Source organism: Oryctolagus cuniculus, chromosome 10 (assembly GCF_051225735.1).
Source record: "Oryctolagus cuniculus isolate XC-2025 breed Fujian yellow rabbit chromosome 10, ASM5122573v1, whole genome shotgun sequence".
NCBI classification, from domain to species: domain Eukaryota; kingdom Metazoa; phylum Chordata; class Mammalia; order Lagomorpha; family Leporidae; genus Oryctolagus; species Oryctolagus cuniculus.
In genome coordinates this window covers 123,390,655-123,408,611 of record NC_142876.1, presented here as the reverse complement: position 1 = coordinate 123,408,611, position 17,957 = coordinate 123,390,655, and the positions used below count along the sequence as shown (strand labels likewise).

Genomic DNA, 17,957 nt, shown 5'->3' with positions numbered 1-17,957 from the left:
ATGGTGGCAATGGCCAGGGCTGGGCCGGCTGAAGCCAGGAGCCAAGAGCTTCATCCAGGTCTCCCTCGTGGATATAGGAGCCCAAGCACTTGGGCCATCTTCTGCTTCTTTCCCACACCACGAGCAGGGAGCTGGATCAGAAGTGGAAGAGTCAGGACATGAACTGGCACCCATATGGGATGCCAGCTCCACAGGCAGCAGCTTTACCCGCTGCACCCCAAAATCCACCCGTTTTGTTTTTTAAATTACTTTTAGGGGCCAGCGCACCAGGTTAATCCTCCGCCTGCGGCGCCGGCATCCCATATGGGCACCGGTTCTAGTCCTGGTTGCTCCTCTTCCAGTCCAGCTCTCTGCTGTGGCCGGGGAAAGCAGTGGAGGATGGCCCAAGTGCTTGGGCCCTGCACCCACGTGGGAGACCAGGAACAAGTGCCTGGCTCCTGGCTTCAGATTGGCGTAGCTCCAGCTGCTGCAGCCATCTGGGGAGTGAACCAACGGAAGGAAGACCTTTCTCTCTGTCTCTCTCTCTCTCTCTCACTGTCTGTAACTCTACCTGTCAAATAAATAAATAAAATCTTTTAAAAAATTACTTTCAAAAGTTAAAAAAATTCCACAAAAATACGCTCAAAAACCACTGTGTGAATTCTGGAAAAGACTGACGTCACTGAAATGGAAGCCCTGGGAAGCTTACTGAGGATCCGTGTGAGACACAGTTCTTTATTAAAGCCTTTATTACAGTGGAATGCAACCGATCCACCTTCACATGAACTCGGGCTCCAAGAGGGCGGGGACTCGGGGCAGGCGCCTGCAACACCAGCGTCCCACATGGGCACCAGTACATGTCCCGGCTCTTCCACTTCCGATCCAGCTCCCTGCTCGTGGCCTGGGAGAAGCAGTGGAGATGGCCCAAGTGCTAGGGAGCCTGCTACCCACGTGGGAGAACCAGAAGAAGCTCCTGGCTCTTGGCTTCAGCCTGGCCCAGCACTGGCCTTTGCTGCCATCTGGGGAGTGAACCAACAGATGGACAATTTCTGTCTCTGTCTCCCCTCTCTCTCTCTCTGTAGCCCTTTCCAAATAAATAAATCTTAAAAAAATAAAATAAAAAAGAGGGCGGGGACTGTGGCTGCCTTGCTCACCACTCAATTCCCAGCAGTGAGCACAGGGGTGTGAGGATTGCACTGAAAATGCTAGCTAAAGACAACAAGCGTGGGGCCAGTTCTGCGGTGCAGCAGGTTAAAGCCCTGGCCTGAAGCGCCGGATCCCATATGGGTGCCAGTTCGAGTCCTGGCTACTCCTCTTCTGATCCAGCTCTCTGCTATGGCCTGGGATAGCAGTAGAAGATGGCCCAAGTGCTTGGGACCCTGCACCCACATGGGAGACCTGGAAGAAGCTCCTGGCTCCTGGCTTCAGATTGGCACAGCTCCAGATGTTGTGGCCATCTGGGGAGTGAACCAGCAGATGGAAGACCTCTCTCTCTGTGTCTCTACCTCTCTGTAACTCTGTCTTTCAAATAAATAAAATAAATCTTAAAAAAAGACCACAGGGCAAGCTCAGCATCATGAGTCCTTACAGAAATGCACACACAATGAGAGTGAGCCCACCTGATATCCACTACCACAGCTATAACCCCAAAAAGAAGCAAGGGCTGATGGGGAAATGTGAACACGGAACCCTCACAGATGTACAACAGCACAACCACCATGGAAAACAGTCACACAGCTCCCCCCGGAAACAGAGCACACAGCTACCACGTGAGCCTGTACTCCTAGGTGTATACCCAAGGGAAACAAACTCGGTTCACACAAAGCTCACAGAAGCATTCCTCACTACAGGCAAACAGAAACAACCCAAGTGGCCATCGGCTAATAGAATCAGAACAGAACGTAGTACCCCCTTCAAATACAGTAGCAGCCATAAAATGGAATGAAACACCGAGCCACACTACGCTGTGGAGGAGCCTCTAAAGTCTTGCACTCATTCAAAAAACCCAGTCACAACAGGCACATAGTATATGAGTGCATTCACACAAGATAAGAATCACAAAGTCCAAAGAGAAACAAAGTGGCTGAGCGGCAGTGGGATACAGGCTCAGACGCTTTCTGTGAGGATGAGATGTAGAAATAGACTGCAGTGATGGTTAGGACCACACTAAAAGCCACGGAACCGTATGCACGCATGAAAGGAGAACTGTATGGTGCATGAATTTCGCCTCAACCCTTGCGCTCTAAGCCGCACTGCCTCTTCAGGCTGATTCTCTGACTTCATTTTCTCTACGCGACTTGAAGCCTTGTTTATACATCAGAGGCTTGACACTTTCTAGCTCCTGAGAAATCTAATTGATTTTTCACTTAAACGATTTGAAAGCAAGACACTGTGTCTGCAGAGAATGTATTTCTGACAGCTGGTTAGAGACACAAGACAGCTGGTTAGAGACACAATCCTGAAAGAAACAGCAATCAGGAAACAGGAGTTACTGCTTCTACTTTGTATCTCCACTGACCCTCTGTGCTAGTGCAAGCTTCCATGCCATGTGTTTCTGCCTAAAAGTGCTACTACTTTCATCCATGATGTGGGAATAATAAAGGGTGATTTTCCTAAGGGATGACCACTGCTCCCAACCATTATCCTGGACTGCTCGTCCCTGACCCCAGCCTCGCCTGGCTGGATCTCTCCGATCGTCCCCTGCTGCTACTCCCAGGTAACTGCAGCAGCATCACCCAAGGTCTTGCTGTCCCCAGCCTCACCCTCCCACAGCTCTCCTGGCTCCTAAGCCACCTACCTTCCCCGAGTCACTCGCACAACCCACAGTGAGCCCCTCCCAAGCCTTCTAAAAACACTACTCCCCTGGCTCCAGGGCAATCGCGGCTCTGAAAAGCTCTACTGCTCGTGGACAGGTTACGAAGGTTGTGGGCCAACCATACATTAAAATTAAGCAGCCATGGCCGGCACCGCGGCTCACTAGGCTAATCCTCCACCTGCAGCGCTGGCACCCTGGGTTTTAGTCCTGGTTGGGGTGCCGGATTCTGTCCCGGTTGCCCCTCTTCCAGGCCAGCTCTCTGCTGTGGTCCGGGAGTGCGATGGCCCAGGTCCTTAGGCCCTGCACCCCATGGGAGACCAGGAGGAAGCACCTGGCTCCTGCCTTTGGATCAGTGTGGTGCGCCGGCCGTAGCGGCCATTTGGGAAAAAGGAAGACCTTTCTCTTTCTCTCTCTCTCTCACTGTCTAACTCTGCCAGTCAAAAATAAATAAATAAATAAGCAGTCATAAGAAGACAATAGAAGAGGAACAAGAGGACGCTTTTAGAGCATCACCCTGCAGAGACGGCAGCAACATGCAGAGCTGAGAAGCAACGACCTCAGCAGTGCCTGGGCGGCCGCTCTCAGGGGCAAAGGAGAAGAGCTTTGTGTTTCCGCACAGGCAGACGTCCCTTCTCGGACAGACGAGAAACACGGGCAGCAGTGTTCTGAGGGAAGGACAGGAAGCGAGATTTCCCACCACACACCCTTCTATATACGCTTAGTTTTTTGAAACATATAAATGTACCAATTACTAAAAAATAAGATGTCAATCCGATGACACCATTTTCTTACTCAAATTCTTTAGGGATTTCCGTCACCTTTCAGGGCAAGACAGCTAAACCTCAGAACCTAACCTCTCCCCATCTCTGACCCTGTATTTTACCTGCGTGTCCAGGAGCCGCCGCGTCTCTCTGTAAACAATGTCACTGTTGCAGTACCACCATCTCTAGGAAGCCCTTCCTGCCTGCACAGCTCACATGGCCACCCCTGATGCACGCCTCTGTCCATGATGACGGACACACAAGGCATCTGCTTCCCTAGATCCAAATTCCCCTGGGGACCAGAAATACACTCTTCATTTCTGCCTCCCCAGCAACCACACAGTGCACTGCCCACAGTCGACACTCAAAAAATCTTTACCAACTGAACGAGTAAGACTGAATACATGGAGGAATCCATCATCTGAATTACTCATAAATTCTAACTCATTTATAACCCAGTCCCAGACGCAGACAGCGTGTCTGCCTTCGATGAGCCCTGCTGCAGCTCCCACTCCAGGCACACAGCTGCCGGGCGTGTTATCTCCACCATCCTGCAGGCGTGTGGACCCCAGATGCCCCAGTCCCGGCTCTCAGAATTTTAAGCAGCTCAGGGCCAGCGCTGTGGTGCAGCAGATGGAGCCATCACCTGGGACGCTGGTATTTCATGTCGGGCACCACCTGAGCACTGGCTCCTGTTTCCAGCCCTCCTTCCTGCTAATGTGCCCGGTAAGGCAGAGGAAGGCGACCCAAGTGGCTGGGCCCTGCACCCACTCAGCAGCCCAGACAGAATTTCCTGGCTCCTGGCTTAGCTGTGGCCCAGACCTGTCTGTAGTGGTCACTGGGAGAGCGAACCAACAGATGGAAATGCTCTCTTTCACTCTCCCTCTGTTATTTTGCCTTTCAAACAAATAAACCTTGTTTTTTAAAAAAAGGAATGGGGGGGGCAGCACTGTGCCATAGCAGGTAAAGCCACCGCCTGCAACACCAGCATCCCACACTGGAGCCAGTTCCAGTCCCGGCTGCTTCACTTGTGATTAGCTCCCTGCTAACGAGCTTGGAAATGCAGTGGAGGATGGCCCAAGTGCTTATGCCCCTATACCCACTCCTGGGTTCTGGCTTCAGCCTGGGCCGTTTGCAGCCATCTGGGAATAAACCAGTAGATTGAACATCTGTCTCTCCTTCTCTCTCTGTAACTCTTTCAACTAAACAAAACTGAAAAAAAAAAAAAGAAGGAATTGTAGAGAGCTGGTTTTGTGGCATAGTAGGTAAAGTCGCTGCCTGTGATGCCAGCACCTCATATGGGCACCAGTTCATGTCCCAGTTGCTCTACTTCCAATCTAGCTCCCTGCTATGCATCCAAGAAGATGCATGGGACAATGCACCCATGTTGAAGACCTCAAAGCAGGTCCTGGCTCCTGGCTTTGGCCTAGCCCAGCCCTGGCTTTTGCAGCCATCTGAGGGAGTGAACAAATGGATGGAGGATCTGTGTGTGTGTCTCCCTCTAACTCTTTGAAATAAAAACAAATAAACATTTTTTAAAAAATTTTTAAGCACTCCTACAAAAAAATAGAAAAACTGAAGACTTGGGACAAAACCTCAAGAGCATTTTTTTTTTTTTTGACAGGCAGAGTTAGAAAGTGAGAGAGACAGAAAGGTCTTTCTTCCATTGGTTCACCCCCAAATGGTCGCTATAACCGGCACGCTGCGCTGATTCAAAGCCAGGAACCAGGTGCCTCCTCCTGGTCTCCTATGCAGGTGCAGGGCTCAAGCACTTGGGCCATCCTCCACTGCCTTCCCGGGCCACAGCAGAGAGCTGGACTGGAAGAGGAGCAACCAGGACAGAACCAGCGCCCCAACTGGGACTAGAACCCGGAGTGCCAGCGCCGCTGGTGGAGGATTAGCCTAGTGAGCCATGGCACCGACCTAGAGTAATCTTAAAATTACTGTTCAGAGCCCCAACACTGGGGCTAGCACTGTAGCATAATGGGTAAAGCCACTGTCACAGTGCCAGCATCCCACATGGGTACAGGTTTAAGTTCCAGCTGCTCCACTTCTGATCCAGCTCCCTGCTAATGCACCTAGAAAAGCAGCAGAGGATGGCCCAAGTGCTTGGACCACTGCACCCACATGGGAGACCCAGAAGAAACTACTGGCTCCTGGTTTTGGACTGGCCCAGCTCTGGCCATTATGGACATTTGGGGAGTGAACCAGCATATGGAAGATCTCTCTGTAATTCTGCCTTTCAAATAAATACATAATGGGGCCGGTGCTGTGGCGCAGCAGGTTAAAGCGCTGGATTAAGCACCGGCATCCCATATGGGTGCCAGTTCTAGTCCCAGCTGCTCCTCTTCCAATCCAGCTCTCTGCTGTGGCCCAGGAAAGCAGTGAAGGACAGCCCAGGTCCTTGGGCCCCTGCACCCATGTGGGAGACCTGGAGGTGGCTCCTGACTCCTGGCTTTGGGTGGGTACAGCTCCAGCCATTGCGGCCATCTAGGGAGTGAACCAGTGGAGGGAAGACCTCTCTCTCTGTCTCTACCTCTCTGTTTAACTCTGCCTTTCAAATAAATAAATAAATCTTTAAAAAAAAAACAAAAAAAGGCCGGCGCCGCAGCTCACTAGGCTAATCCTCCGCCTAGCGGCGCCGGCACACCGGGTTCTAGTCCCGGTCGGGGCGCCGGATTCTGTCCCGGTTGCCCCTCTTCCAGGCCAGCTCTCTGCTGTGCCCAGGGAGTGCAGTGGAGGATGGCCCAAGTGCTTGGGCCCTGCACCCCATGGGAGACCAGGAAAAGCACCTGGCTCCTGGCTCCCGCCATCGGATCAGCGCGGTGTGCCGGCCACAGCGCGCTGGCCGCGGCGGCCATTGGAGGGTGAACCAACGGCAAAGGAAGACCTTTCTCTCTGTCTCTCTCTCTCACTGTCCACTCTGCCTGTCAAAAAATAAAAAAAAAAAAAAAAAAAAAAATAAATAAATAAATACATCAATCTTGAAAAAGAGGCCCCAAAAGCTTTCCCACAGCACACGGGGAGCTCCTGTCACAAGAGCGGCCGTTCAGCCCTCAGCTCAGAGTCGAGTCCCCGGGAAGCTGCGCCAGTGCCCCCGGTCAGGGTTCACTATCAACCACGTTCCCATCCTCCTCCCCTCACGGTGAGCGTCACCAATGCCTCCACTGTGGACTCCTGGCCTACTTTTCTGTCTCCTGCCATTAACCAGGGAAGACGCCAGAGCTGGGCGAGCCACGTTTCCATCCTGCAGGCTAAGATAAAAATAGCCTGTGTTGCTCTGAGAGGATCATCATTTCCAATTGACACTAATGAAGTTTTCTGTCCTACAAATGTAAAATGTCACTCTGGCGAAATCCAGAGCACCAGGTATCTCACTCGGCAGGACTGAGGCCCAGTGGAAAGAACCACCCCAGTGAGGTCTGCACTCAGGGTCTAGATTCAAACAGCCCATTCTCAGAGCACAAAATGAGTAACAGCCCCTCTGCCACCGCCCCCACAAACAACTCTGTTATCTGTTCCCTTTGGCCCAGTAGTACCCACGTCCCCTACTTCTTGGGACAGCACCTGAAGTCCCATTTGAAAGCCACTTCTTAGGCACCCACAGCCCATGTGCAGAGAATGACCAACTCCACCTGCCACGTCTCAGGCTTGGCAAATCACGGCACACTCTGATCACAGAGCTGTAATGACAGAGAGGCCCATGACCCAATCAAAGTGCATCTCAGCACTTCTACGAGGAGCTGCCAGGAAAGGAGGAACTCCCTCTCTTCCGATTTTCTCAGCAGGAAAAGTAGCAAGGGGCCGGTGCCCTGGCGCAGCAGATTAAAGCCCCAGCCTACAGTGCCGAGATCCGATATGGGTGCTGATTAAAGTCCTGGCTGCTCCACTTCTGATCCAGGTCCCTGCTAATATGCCTGGGAAGGCAGCAGAGGATGGTCCAACTCCTTAGGCCCCTGCACTCATGTGAGACCCAAAGGAAGCTCCTGATCCTGGCTCCTGATAGGCTCAGCTCTGCCCATTGTGGCCATTAGGGGAGTGAACTAGCAGATGGAAGATCTCTCTCTCTCTCTCTACCTCTCTGTAACTCTTTCAAATAAATAAAATAAATCTTAAAAAAAATAAGAAATAAGAAAATTAGCAAGACACAGCCAGGTGCCAGGGCAAGGTGCTGAGGCCCTGGGTCCAGCTGCGTCTGGGCCACATCTACTCTTGGACACTGCAAGCCGGAGATCCCTAAGTGTTGCCTCCCTACTCTCTTCCCTCCGCGTCAGTTTTCATGATCTCCTCTTCACTTGTGCTTCGTACCTCTGTCTTCGCACAGAAGCTCACGTTGCCACGCCACCTCCAAGTCACTCCTCTCCCTTCCTGCCTTGCCAGCCCACCACGCCAAGTGAAAGACCGCAGTCTCGGCAGGAAGCCTGTGAACACCCAAGCATGCGCTCCGGCTGTTCACCAGCAGCTGCCTCCTCCACTCACACAAGGGTTCTCTGTACTTTCCCCCGCCTTGCTGCCCCACACCACACAGGCATCTCAGAGGGAGCCACAGTCAGCCCTTTCCAGCCCTTGGGTCAGCAATAATGAGTTCCCTAAGTCGCTCACTTGTAAAGTGGAGAACACACCTCAGGAAATTCTTGAAGGACGGGTGCAGCAAAAGCACATTTAGAAAGGGTCTTTCAAAGCGTTATCAGACGGTGGGCCAGCACTGTGACACAGCAGGGGAAGCCACACCTTGCCATGACCACAGCAGACCACGACCTGGTTCGAGTTTCAGCTGCTCCGCTTCCCACCCAGCTTCCTGCCAGTGCTTCCTGGGAGCCAGCAGGTGAACACGAAAGAGCCTGGGCCCCTGAAACCACACCGGAGACTGGGGTGGAGTTCCAGGCTCCTTGCGTTAGCCCGCACGAGCAGAAGGGCCATACTTCTCTGTCTCTCTCAATCTGTTAGGTGTGTTACTCTGCCTTTTAAACAGATGAAAAATAAACAAACTTTAAAAATATTGAACAGAGTAGGCATTTAGCCTGGTGGTTAGGACACCAGTTACAGGGCCTGTGTCAGGGGCCGACACTGTGGTGTAGTGGGTAAAGCCGCCACCTGCAGTACCAGCATCCCATGTGGGCACTGGTTCAAATCCCGGCTGCTCCACTTCCACTCCAGTTCTCTGCTATGACCTAGGAAAGCAGAAAATGGCTCAAGCCTTTGGGCCCCTGCACCCATGTGGGAGACCCGGAGGAAGCTCCTGGCTTCTGGCTTCAGATCGGCACAGCTCCAGCTGTTGCAGCCAACTGCGGAATGAAACAACAGATGAAGACCTCTCTCTTCTCTGCTTCTCTCTCTGTCTAACTCTGACTTTCAAATAAATAAATAAATCTTTAAAAAGAAGAAGAAGAAGAAAGCCCGTGTCCAACGGAGCCAGCACTATAGCACAGCACAGCATCCCATATGGGTGCTAGCTTGAGTCCCGGCTGCTCCACTTCTGATCCAGCTCCCTGCTAATGTTTCTGGAAAACAGTAGAAGATGGCCCAAGTGTTTGGGTCCCTGACACCCACATGGAACACCAGGAAGAAGCTCCTGGCTTTTGCCTAGGGCAGTGCCAGAGATTACGGCTGTTTGAAAAATAAACAAGCAAATGAAAGATCTCTCTCTCTGTCTCTCCCTCTGTACCTCTGCCTCTCAAATAAATAAATATTGAAAAAGAAGAGTAGGAGGAGGAAGAGAGAAGGAGGAAGGAGAAGGAGAGGAATGCTGGTGCCCCACACTGAAGTGCCTGGGTTCAGTTCTCGTTCCAGCTCCTGATTCCAGCTTCCTGCCCATGTGGACTCCGGGAAGCAGCCGGCGAGGACTGCTCACGCAGCTCAGTTCCTGCCACTCACATGGGAGACCTGAACGGAGTTCTCAGCTTCAGTCCCCAAAATAACACAGGCATCTGGAGAGTGAACCAGCTGCTAGGAGTTCTGTCTCTCAAATAATAAATAATTCTTAAAGTAGCAAACATCCTTTCTTTCCCAAGTTAATTTCTCAATATTTTCTTCACCAAAAAGGCAAAAAATCATTCAAGAAGGGGCTAGGACTGTGATGTAGAGGGTACAGCCACTACCTGGGGTGCCAGCAACCCATATGGGCAATGGTTCAAGTCCCAGCTACTCCACTTCCAATCCAGCTCCCTGATAGCATGCCTGGCAAAGCAGTAGAAGATGGCCTAAGTCCTTGGGCCTCTGCACTCACATGGTAAACGTGGTAGAAGCTCCTGGCTCCTGGCTTTAGCCTGGCCCAGCTCTAGCTGTTGAGGCCATCTGGGGAGTGAACCAGCAGATGGAAGACTTCTCTGTCTCTTCCTCTTGCTCTCTCTGTAACTCTTTCAAATAAATAAATCTTTTTTTTTTTAAGACGTCAATCAAGAAATTAAATAAGAAGAATTGCCTGTGTACCGCAATGGAGCACCCAGGTTCAATTCAAAGATGCTTACACTGCATAAGACATCTGGGGGGACACAGAGATCAAAATGAGCCCTGGGGCCAGCGCTGTGGCGTGGTGGGTAAAGCCGCCGCCTGCAGTGCCAGCACCCCATATGGGCGCCAATTTGAGTCCTGACTGCTCCTCTTCTGATCCAGCTCTCTGCTGTGGCCTGGGAAAGCAGTAGAAGATGGACCAAGTCCTTGGGCCCCCGCACCCACATGGGAGACTGGGAGGAAGTTCCTGGCTCCTAGCTTCAGATCGGCGCAGCTCCGGCTGTTGTAGCCACTTGGGCAATAAGCCACTGGGTGGAAGACCTCTCTCACTCTCTCTCTCTCTCTCTCTCTCTCTCTGCCTTTTCTTCTCTCTCTGTGTAACTCAGTTAAGAAAGTGATTTAACACCAGGGTCGCATAGGGGAGCATGGGTTCCAGTTCAGGCTGCTCTGTTTCTTTTTTTTTTTTTTCTTTTAAGATTCATGAATTTATTTGCAAGTCAGAGTTAGAAAGAGAGAATGAGAGGCAGAGACAGAGGTCTTCCATCCACTAGTTCACTCCCCAAATGGCCACAACAGGAGCTGCGCTGATCTGAAGCCAGGGGCCAGGAGCTTCCCCCGGGTCTCCGAGGTGGGTGCAGGAGCTCAAGGGCTTGGGCCGTCTTCTCCTGCTTTCCCAAACCATAGCAGAGAGCTGGATCAGAAGTGAAGCAGCCAGGACTTGAACCAGCGCCCATATGGGATGCTGGCACTGCAGATGGCAGCTTTACCTGCTACGCCACAGCACTGGCCCCAGGCTGCTCTGTTTCTAATCCTGATAATGCGCCTGGGAAAGCAGCCGATGACGGTCCAAGTGCTTGTATCCCTGCCATCCATGTGGGAGACCCAAACGGAGTTCCTGATTCCTAGCTTCAGTCTGGTCCAGCCCTGCTGATGCAGCCATTTGGGGAGCGAACCAGCAGATGGAAGATCTTCCTCTCTCACTCTGCCTTGCAAATAAATAAATAAATCTTTTTTAAAAATAAAATATATACACTGCCATCAAGCAACAACAAAAAGTGCTATGGAAACTCGGAGGATTAAAAAAATAAAAAATAAAAAATAAAAAAAACACTTCTTGAAAGACAGTTTTCACGGAAGACACGACGCTCACTGGCCCTCTGAGGCCCAGAGAAGCATGAGGCTGGTCAGAAACTCCCAGCATGGCAACCCTACCCGTGCACACAGGCAGGCACTGACAACGCCAGCATCCTGTCCTCCCAAATGCCTTTCCAGACTCTTTGAAAGATGCAAGATTAAGACATCTTGCTCCCTTGTTACACAACAAGAAGCCAGGTAGCAAACTGCTAGGATAATTTTCTCAAGGAGAATTGTTTTTTTAAACAAAATTTAAGCTAAATTTGAAAATATCTATATTTTTTCCCACGCAATTCTTACTGTCATTAACTTCCCAGTGAAACTGTAAAATCCTTGAGGATAAAGTCAGTGCTACTTACTGCTCTGTGTTCTTCATCCTGCCAAGTGCTCATTAAAAGGCAAAACATTCCACACTTTAAAAGTGTGACATCAGCAGGTGTCATGTCACTCCCAGAAAACCTTTACTCATTCCATTTCCTGAAACACCCCATGTGCTTCCCGGTGTTCACATGCTGATGCTACACTTTTTGGAATGCCTCCAAGTTGACATCTCCAGCTCCTGCAGATGTTCCCCCCCAGGGCTGCCTCAAATGTGTCCCTTTCCTCAAGGAACAAGCTGACGTGCAGGAAGAACGAATCCTTTCTCCCTCCATACATACTCCTCCTGGAGCTCTGTCACCACAGGGACACAGTTTGTGTGACAGAGACAGCCAGCCAGCGAGAGAGCGAGAGAGCTCAGTGTCACAAGAGAACAAAGTCTTTACTTCTCTGTATGCCCAGCACACAGAACAGTCTTATGAGTGTCAAATAAACACCTGTTGAATTAAATCAAATAGAAGAGAAAGAGATCAGCACTGTGGTATAGCAGGCAAAGCCATTGCCTACGACACCAGCATCTCACAGGGCCACTGGCTGGTGTCTGAGCTGCTACACTTCTGATCCAGCTCCCCGCTAACAGCCTGGGAAAAGCAACGGGAAAAAACAGCCTAAGTGTTTGGGCCCCTGCCACCCACACGGGAAACCCAGAGAAGACCCTAGATCCTGACTTCAAAATCCCAGCCCCTTCCAGCCTTCTGGGAAGCAAACCAGAGGATGGAAGATCTCTCTCTCTGGCTCTTCTCTCCCCCTCTGTGTAACTCTGCCTTTCAAATAAGTAAGTAAATCTTTAAAAATAAGTAAACAGAAAGAGGGGGAGTAGATCTACTACTGTTTACCTCCCCAGAAGTCTTGGTTTCCTTGATTTAGAATGGCTTGTCAGAATTAGACCAAGGTCATCTGCATACGAACTAAAATATTTGAAACCAAGGAAAACAGCGATGAAAAGCTGTGTCCTATGAAGTCTCTCACCTTGGTAACAAGAGCTCAACCAGCAGGTTAACAGTCCTGGGGGGGGGGGTGCCAGCGCTGTGGTGCAGGTTAAGCTGCTGCCAGTAACACCAGCATTCTGTACTTGAGTGCCGGTTCAAGCCCCAGAAGCTCTGCTTCCAGCTCCCTGCTAATGCAACTGGGAAGGCAGCAGGTGATGGGCCCTGCCGCTCACCTGGAGACCCAGATGAAGCTCCTGGCTCCTGGCTGTAGCCTAGCCCAGGCCTGGCTGCCATTTGGAACCAGCAGATGAAAGATGTCTATCTGTCTCTCTCCCTCTGTAACTCTGTCTTTCCAATAAATTAAATAAATAACCCTTTTTTGAAGCAGTTCCTGAGGACTTGTGAGCTACCTCCTCATCAGCCATAAACTTCACAATGCTTTGGGACACCTGCAAACATTACCGGAAGTGAACACACAAGCTGGTCACGGATGACCTGCACGGCATCCAGTCAGAACACAAAATCACTCGCTAGAGATGAACAACAGCATTTTATAAATGTAATTCAAAACAGGCTTGCACCTACATCCTCCTCAGGAGCATACAGAAAGATAGCGAGTTTAAAAATGAAGAGTATTCAGTACTGGCCAGAAGGCTCTGGGCAGGTTTTTGACACAATATGTATGAAAGTGTGCTTCAAATAGTCACGGAAAATAGAAGTAAGAGATAGTTTATTTCGGTGGCAAAAACTTTTGAAATCCAAGCATGGTTTTTTCCACACTATGCATGGTTTCAAATCTTTTTGGCACTAAAATAAACTTATCTTTTTATTCCATTTTCTCATGAATTTTTTGAAATACCCTCATATATGCAATTAAGACAGCTGCCCTGTTATCTACAGGGCAGACAAACAGACACAGGCCCTTTTTCCTTAGAAAGAGAGAATGATCATCTGTAACCACACAAGTTAGAGCGAAATTAAAATAAAGTATGGCCAATATACACTGAAACAGCAACTAAGACGCCTCACCATACCAAGGGTGCAGAGCGCCCTCCGAGGAGTAACAGGAGGAAATGAAAGGCCAAGAACCACACAGGATATGGAGAAACAAGGAGTTCAGGTACTGCCACCTTGACTCTGCAGCTGAGATACTAAATCGCACAGACCAGCACCTTTAGCAAGCGCGGGGTCAGAGTGCACACAAACTACGGAGGCGGCCGGTGCAAACACGGAGCGGAGAAGGGGAGGCATTCAGGTAAGGGGGAGGGGTGGGTATCGCTCCCCTGGGTTCTGGACGTGGGTCAGAGTAAACCGAGAGCGAAGAAAGGTGGGCTGGAAAAGGAGCAAGCTGCACCAGGCGTACAGAAAGGAGTACTCGCTCCACAGTGGGAAGCCCGGGTTCCAGCCCCACAACCTGTCGGCACAAACACGCCAGGCCCAAGTCCCTGGCAGGGTGTTACCGTGTATGTAAGCGAGACCCTAACACACCCCACTACGTGAAAGGCACAGATACACAGCAGTGACCCTCACTGTCAGCTTGTCCCGCCTGGGCGGTACTAAGGACAGCAGGATGACAGCACCGGCCTGGCCCTCAAGGGGCGGAGTCCGCCGCAGGAGGCCACAGAGAAGTGGGGCGGCGGAGACAGCGTCCCCAGGGTCCTCGCTTCTCCACAGCCCAGGAGCGGCAGTGAGGTCTCCGTCCAGAGGGCAGCGCGGAGGGAGGAGGAAGCAGGAGCGAGAAAGAAGAAGGGAGGCACAGGAACCTCAAAGTGCAGAAGCGCGCAGAGCCCGAGGCCCAGCCTGTCTTCCGGTGCGGGGCGCGGAGCAGCGGCTGCCGGTCAGACCGGACCCGCAGGTGCACGTCTCCAAGGGCGGGAGACCTTCACCTGCCTTCCGGCCAGCGCCGCGCCGCGCCCCGCCCGGGCCGGCCCGAGCACCCCCACCCACTCCGAGGAACCCAAGGAGCACCTTGGTGGGCGCCAGCGTCCGCTCTCCAGGGACAGGGCCCGGGGCGTTCGCCTCCCGCGAGTACGGGTGCGCGGCCGCCGCACTGCCGTGGGCCCCGGACCGCTGCGGCGCGCCGCAACCGCACGAGCCCGCGAGGGTCGCCGTGCCCGCCCCGGCCCCGGCCTCCTCGCTCCCCGCCGCCCCGCAGAGCAGCGAGAGCAGCGGCAGCAGGAGAACGCGAACGCGACCGCGACCGCGACGGAGCCCGACCGGGAACCCACGAGCCAACCCCAACGCGGGCGCAGCCATGTTGTCCCGCGGACCATGTGACCTGCTGGGCCACGTGGGCCTGCCCTCCTTAAAGGGGCCGACCCGGGCGCGGGACGCGGAAGTGGTGTGGGGTCCGAGCTCTGCTGCCTTCCAAACGCCACGACAGCACGACAAACTGCAGAACCCGAGGCGCCCCCTTATGATTGCGTGGTTGAAAATGAGAGTCGAGTCCAAGGAGCACTGGCTGAGTGCCCGCGGGCAGTGCTGATGGGCTCCATGGAAACTCATTTTTTCCTCCCTGGGACCCTGGGTACGCGGTCACGGAGCGATGCGGGGCCTCGCCGGGGGTCGCGCGGAACGGGATCCGACTCCAGACCTGGAGTTCTAGCCCTTGGCCCGGTCCCGGGACGCGGGCAGGCGCCCTGGGCCGGGGGAAGAGGTCGCGTGGGCGCCGCCGGGCAGAAGTGAGGCACCGCGGGCCCAGGGCTGCCGCGGAACATGGGTGAGGGGCAGCGTGTAGGTGGAAACCCGTGTAGCAGGCAGGTGCAGTGCAAGGGTGTGTCCACAGCTCCGAGGTCATCGGGGAAGCGGGGCGACAGCTCCGAGGTAGTCAGAGGAGGGAGGCCGCAGCTCTGAGGTAGTCGGAGGAGGGAGGCAGCAGCTCTGAGGTAGTCAGAGGAGGGAGGCCACAGCTCTGAGGTAGTCAGAGGAGGGAGGTGACAGCTCCGAGGTCATTGGGGAAGCAGGGCGACAGCTCCGAGGTAGTCAGAGGAGGGAGGCCACAGCTCTGAAGTCATCAGGGAAACGAGGCGATAGCCCTGAGGTAGTCAGAAGAGGGAGGCCACAGCTCTGAGGTAGTCAGAGGAGGGAGGCCACAGCTCTGAGGTCATTGGGGAAGCAGGGCGACAGCTCCGAGGTAGTCAGAGGAGGGAGGCCACAGCTCTGAGGTAGTCGGAGGAGGGAGGCCGCAGCTCTGAGGTAGTCAGAGGAGGGAGGTGACAGCTCCGAGGTCATCGGGGAAGCGGGGCGACAGCTCTGAGGTAGTCAGAGGAGGGAGGCCACAGCTCTGAGGTAGTCAGAGGAGGGAGGCCGCAGCTCTGAAGTCATCAGGGAAACGAGGCGATAGCCCTGAGGTAGTCAGAAGAGGGAGGCCACAGCTCTGAGGTAGTCAGAGGAGGAAGGTGACAGCTCTGAGGTCATTGGGGAAGCAGGGCAACAGCTCCGAGGTAGTCAGAGGAGGGAGGCCACAGCTCTGAGGTAGTCGAAGGAGGGAGGCCGCAGCTCTGAGGTAGTCAGAGGAGGGAGGTGACAGCTCCGAGGTCATCGGGGAAGCGGGGCGACAGCTCTGAGGTAGTCAGAGGAGGGAGGCCACAGCTCTGAGGTCATTGGGGAAGCGGGCGACAGCTCTGAGGTAGTCAGAGGAGGGAGGCCACAGCTCTGAGGTAGTCAGAGGAGGGAGGCCACAGCTCTGAGGTCACTGGGGGAAGGAGGCGACAGCCCTGAGGTAGTGGGGGAGCTGGACCACATCATCAAACTGGATATTTGATAACAGAAAGGAAGGACTGGGCCGGCGCCCCGGCTCACTAGGCTAATCCTCCGCCTGTGGCGCCGGCACACCGGGTTCTAGTCCCGGTCGGGGCGCCGGATTCTGTCCCACTTGCCCCTCTTCCAGGCCAGCTCTCTGCTGTGGCCCGGGAGTGCAGTGGAGGATGGCCCAGGTGCTTGGGCCCTGCACCCCATGGGAGACCAGGAGAAGCACCTGGCTCCTGCCTTCGGATCAGCGCGGTGTGCCGGCCGCAGCGGCCATTGGAGGGTGAACCAACAGCAAAAGGAAGACCTTTCTCTCTCTCTCTCTCTCTCTCTCTCTCTCTCTCTCACTCACTGTCCACTCTACCTGTAGAAGGAAGGAAGGAAGGAAGGAAGGAAGGAAGGAAGGAAGGAAGGAAGGAAGGAAGGAAGGAAGGAAGGAAGGAAGGAAGGAAGGAAGGAAAAAATAGACCACCGAGGGTTTGCTACCCAGAAACAGGTGATGGTGGGAAGAAATGGCTACGCATTAAATCTGATCGACCCTGAGCTGACAAGTGGTGTAGCTGGCTGGTGAATATTTGGGGTTTACTTTACTATTTGCTCTTAATATATGTTTGAATTTTTTTAGCATAAAACAAAGTTCTTTCCTCTTTGTTGTATCTTACAGTTTTCCAAGCATTTTCACACATGTTTTCAAATTGAAATTGCAACCAGTTGACAAGAAATCTATTTTTAGTACAGGATGAACATCCCTAAACCAAAATATGAAACTTTTTGGGCCCTGGGCATGACACCACAAGTGGAAAATTCCACACCTGACCTCATGTGACAATCGCATTCAAACGCAAGGTGCCTGAAAACATTGTGTGGAATTACTTCTGGACAATGTGTGTAAAGTGCTTGTGAAATGTAAACAAATTGCCAGCTTATACTTGGGTCCCATTCCCAAGTTATGCCATTATGCATACACAAATATTAAAAATCCAAAACCTGACACAGCTCTGGTCCCAAGCATAGGGGATGGTCAAGCTGTACACTCATTTCAGAATCGATGAGGCTAAAAAGTCAGTGCCCTAACAAAGGCTAAGCACAATATATACTCCAGGATCTAGGACAGAGATACCAGAGATACCCTATGTCCATTCCTTTTTTTTTTTTTTTTTTTTTTTTTTTTTTTTTGACAGGCAGAGAGAGACACAGAGAGAAAGGTCTTCCTTCTGTTGGTTCACCCCCCAAATGCCTGCTACAGCTGGCATGCTGTGCCGATCCAAAGCCAGGAGCCAGGTGCTTCTTCCTGGTCTCCCATGCGGGTACAGGGCCCAAGCTCTTGGGCCATCCTCCACTGCCTTCCAGGGCCACAGCAAAGAGCTGGACTGGAAGAGGGGCAACTGGGACAGAATTCAGCGCCCCAACCGGGACTAGAACCTGGGGTGCTGGTGCCGCAGGCGGAAGACTAGCAAGTGAGCCACGGCACCGGCCCCCTTTGTCAATTTCTTCCAAAAGATCAGTCTCAGCACCTGCTGTGCTGATGGCACTTCGGGGGCCTGAAGTCTTGGGGTCACCATCATGCCAAACCATTGGACTATGAAATCCATAAAGCTAAGGACCCTTCCAATATCTTGGCAAAATCCAGGCAGAGAAAGAAGTCAGGAAGAACAGGCACTGAATTAATGGATAAATTGAATGCATGACAGAAATCATTACCTATTTCTTTTAAAGGAAAGCAAATTGTTTTCCAAATGATGTAAGTTGCAGACTCAGAGTTGC

General features: G+C 52.5%; 1 protein-coding gene across 5 annotated transcripts in view; it reads right to left on the bottom strand.

Moving 5' to 3' along the window:
• The window catches only part of SUMF1 (sulfatase modifying factor 1), an 89,158-nt gene extending 74,427 nt beyond the window's left edge, over positions 1 to 14,731 (bottom strand). For 3 of the 5 annotated variants that reach the window (XM_051831916.3, XM_051831915.3, XM_051831917.3), the window contains exon 1: positions 14,415 to 14,731. In XM_051831916.3, the coding sequence (XP_051687876.2) occupies positions 14,415 to 14,702 (288 nt within the window). In that variant the 5' untranslated portion in view covers positions 14,703 to 14,731. Of the gene's footprint in view, positions 1 to 14,209; positions 14,297 to 14,414 lie in introns of those variants that run through there. The other 2 variants (XM_017350181.4, XM_089305670.1) reach the window with 2 other exon arrangements.
• Positions 14,732 to 17,957: the final 3,226 nt, after the last annotated feature.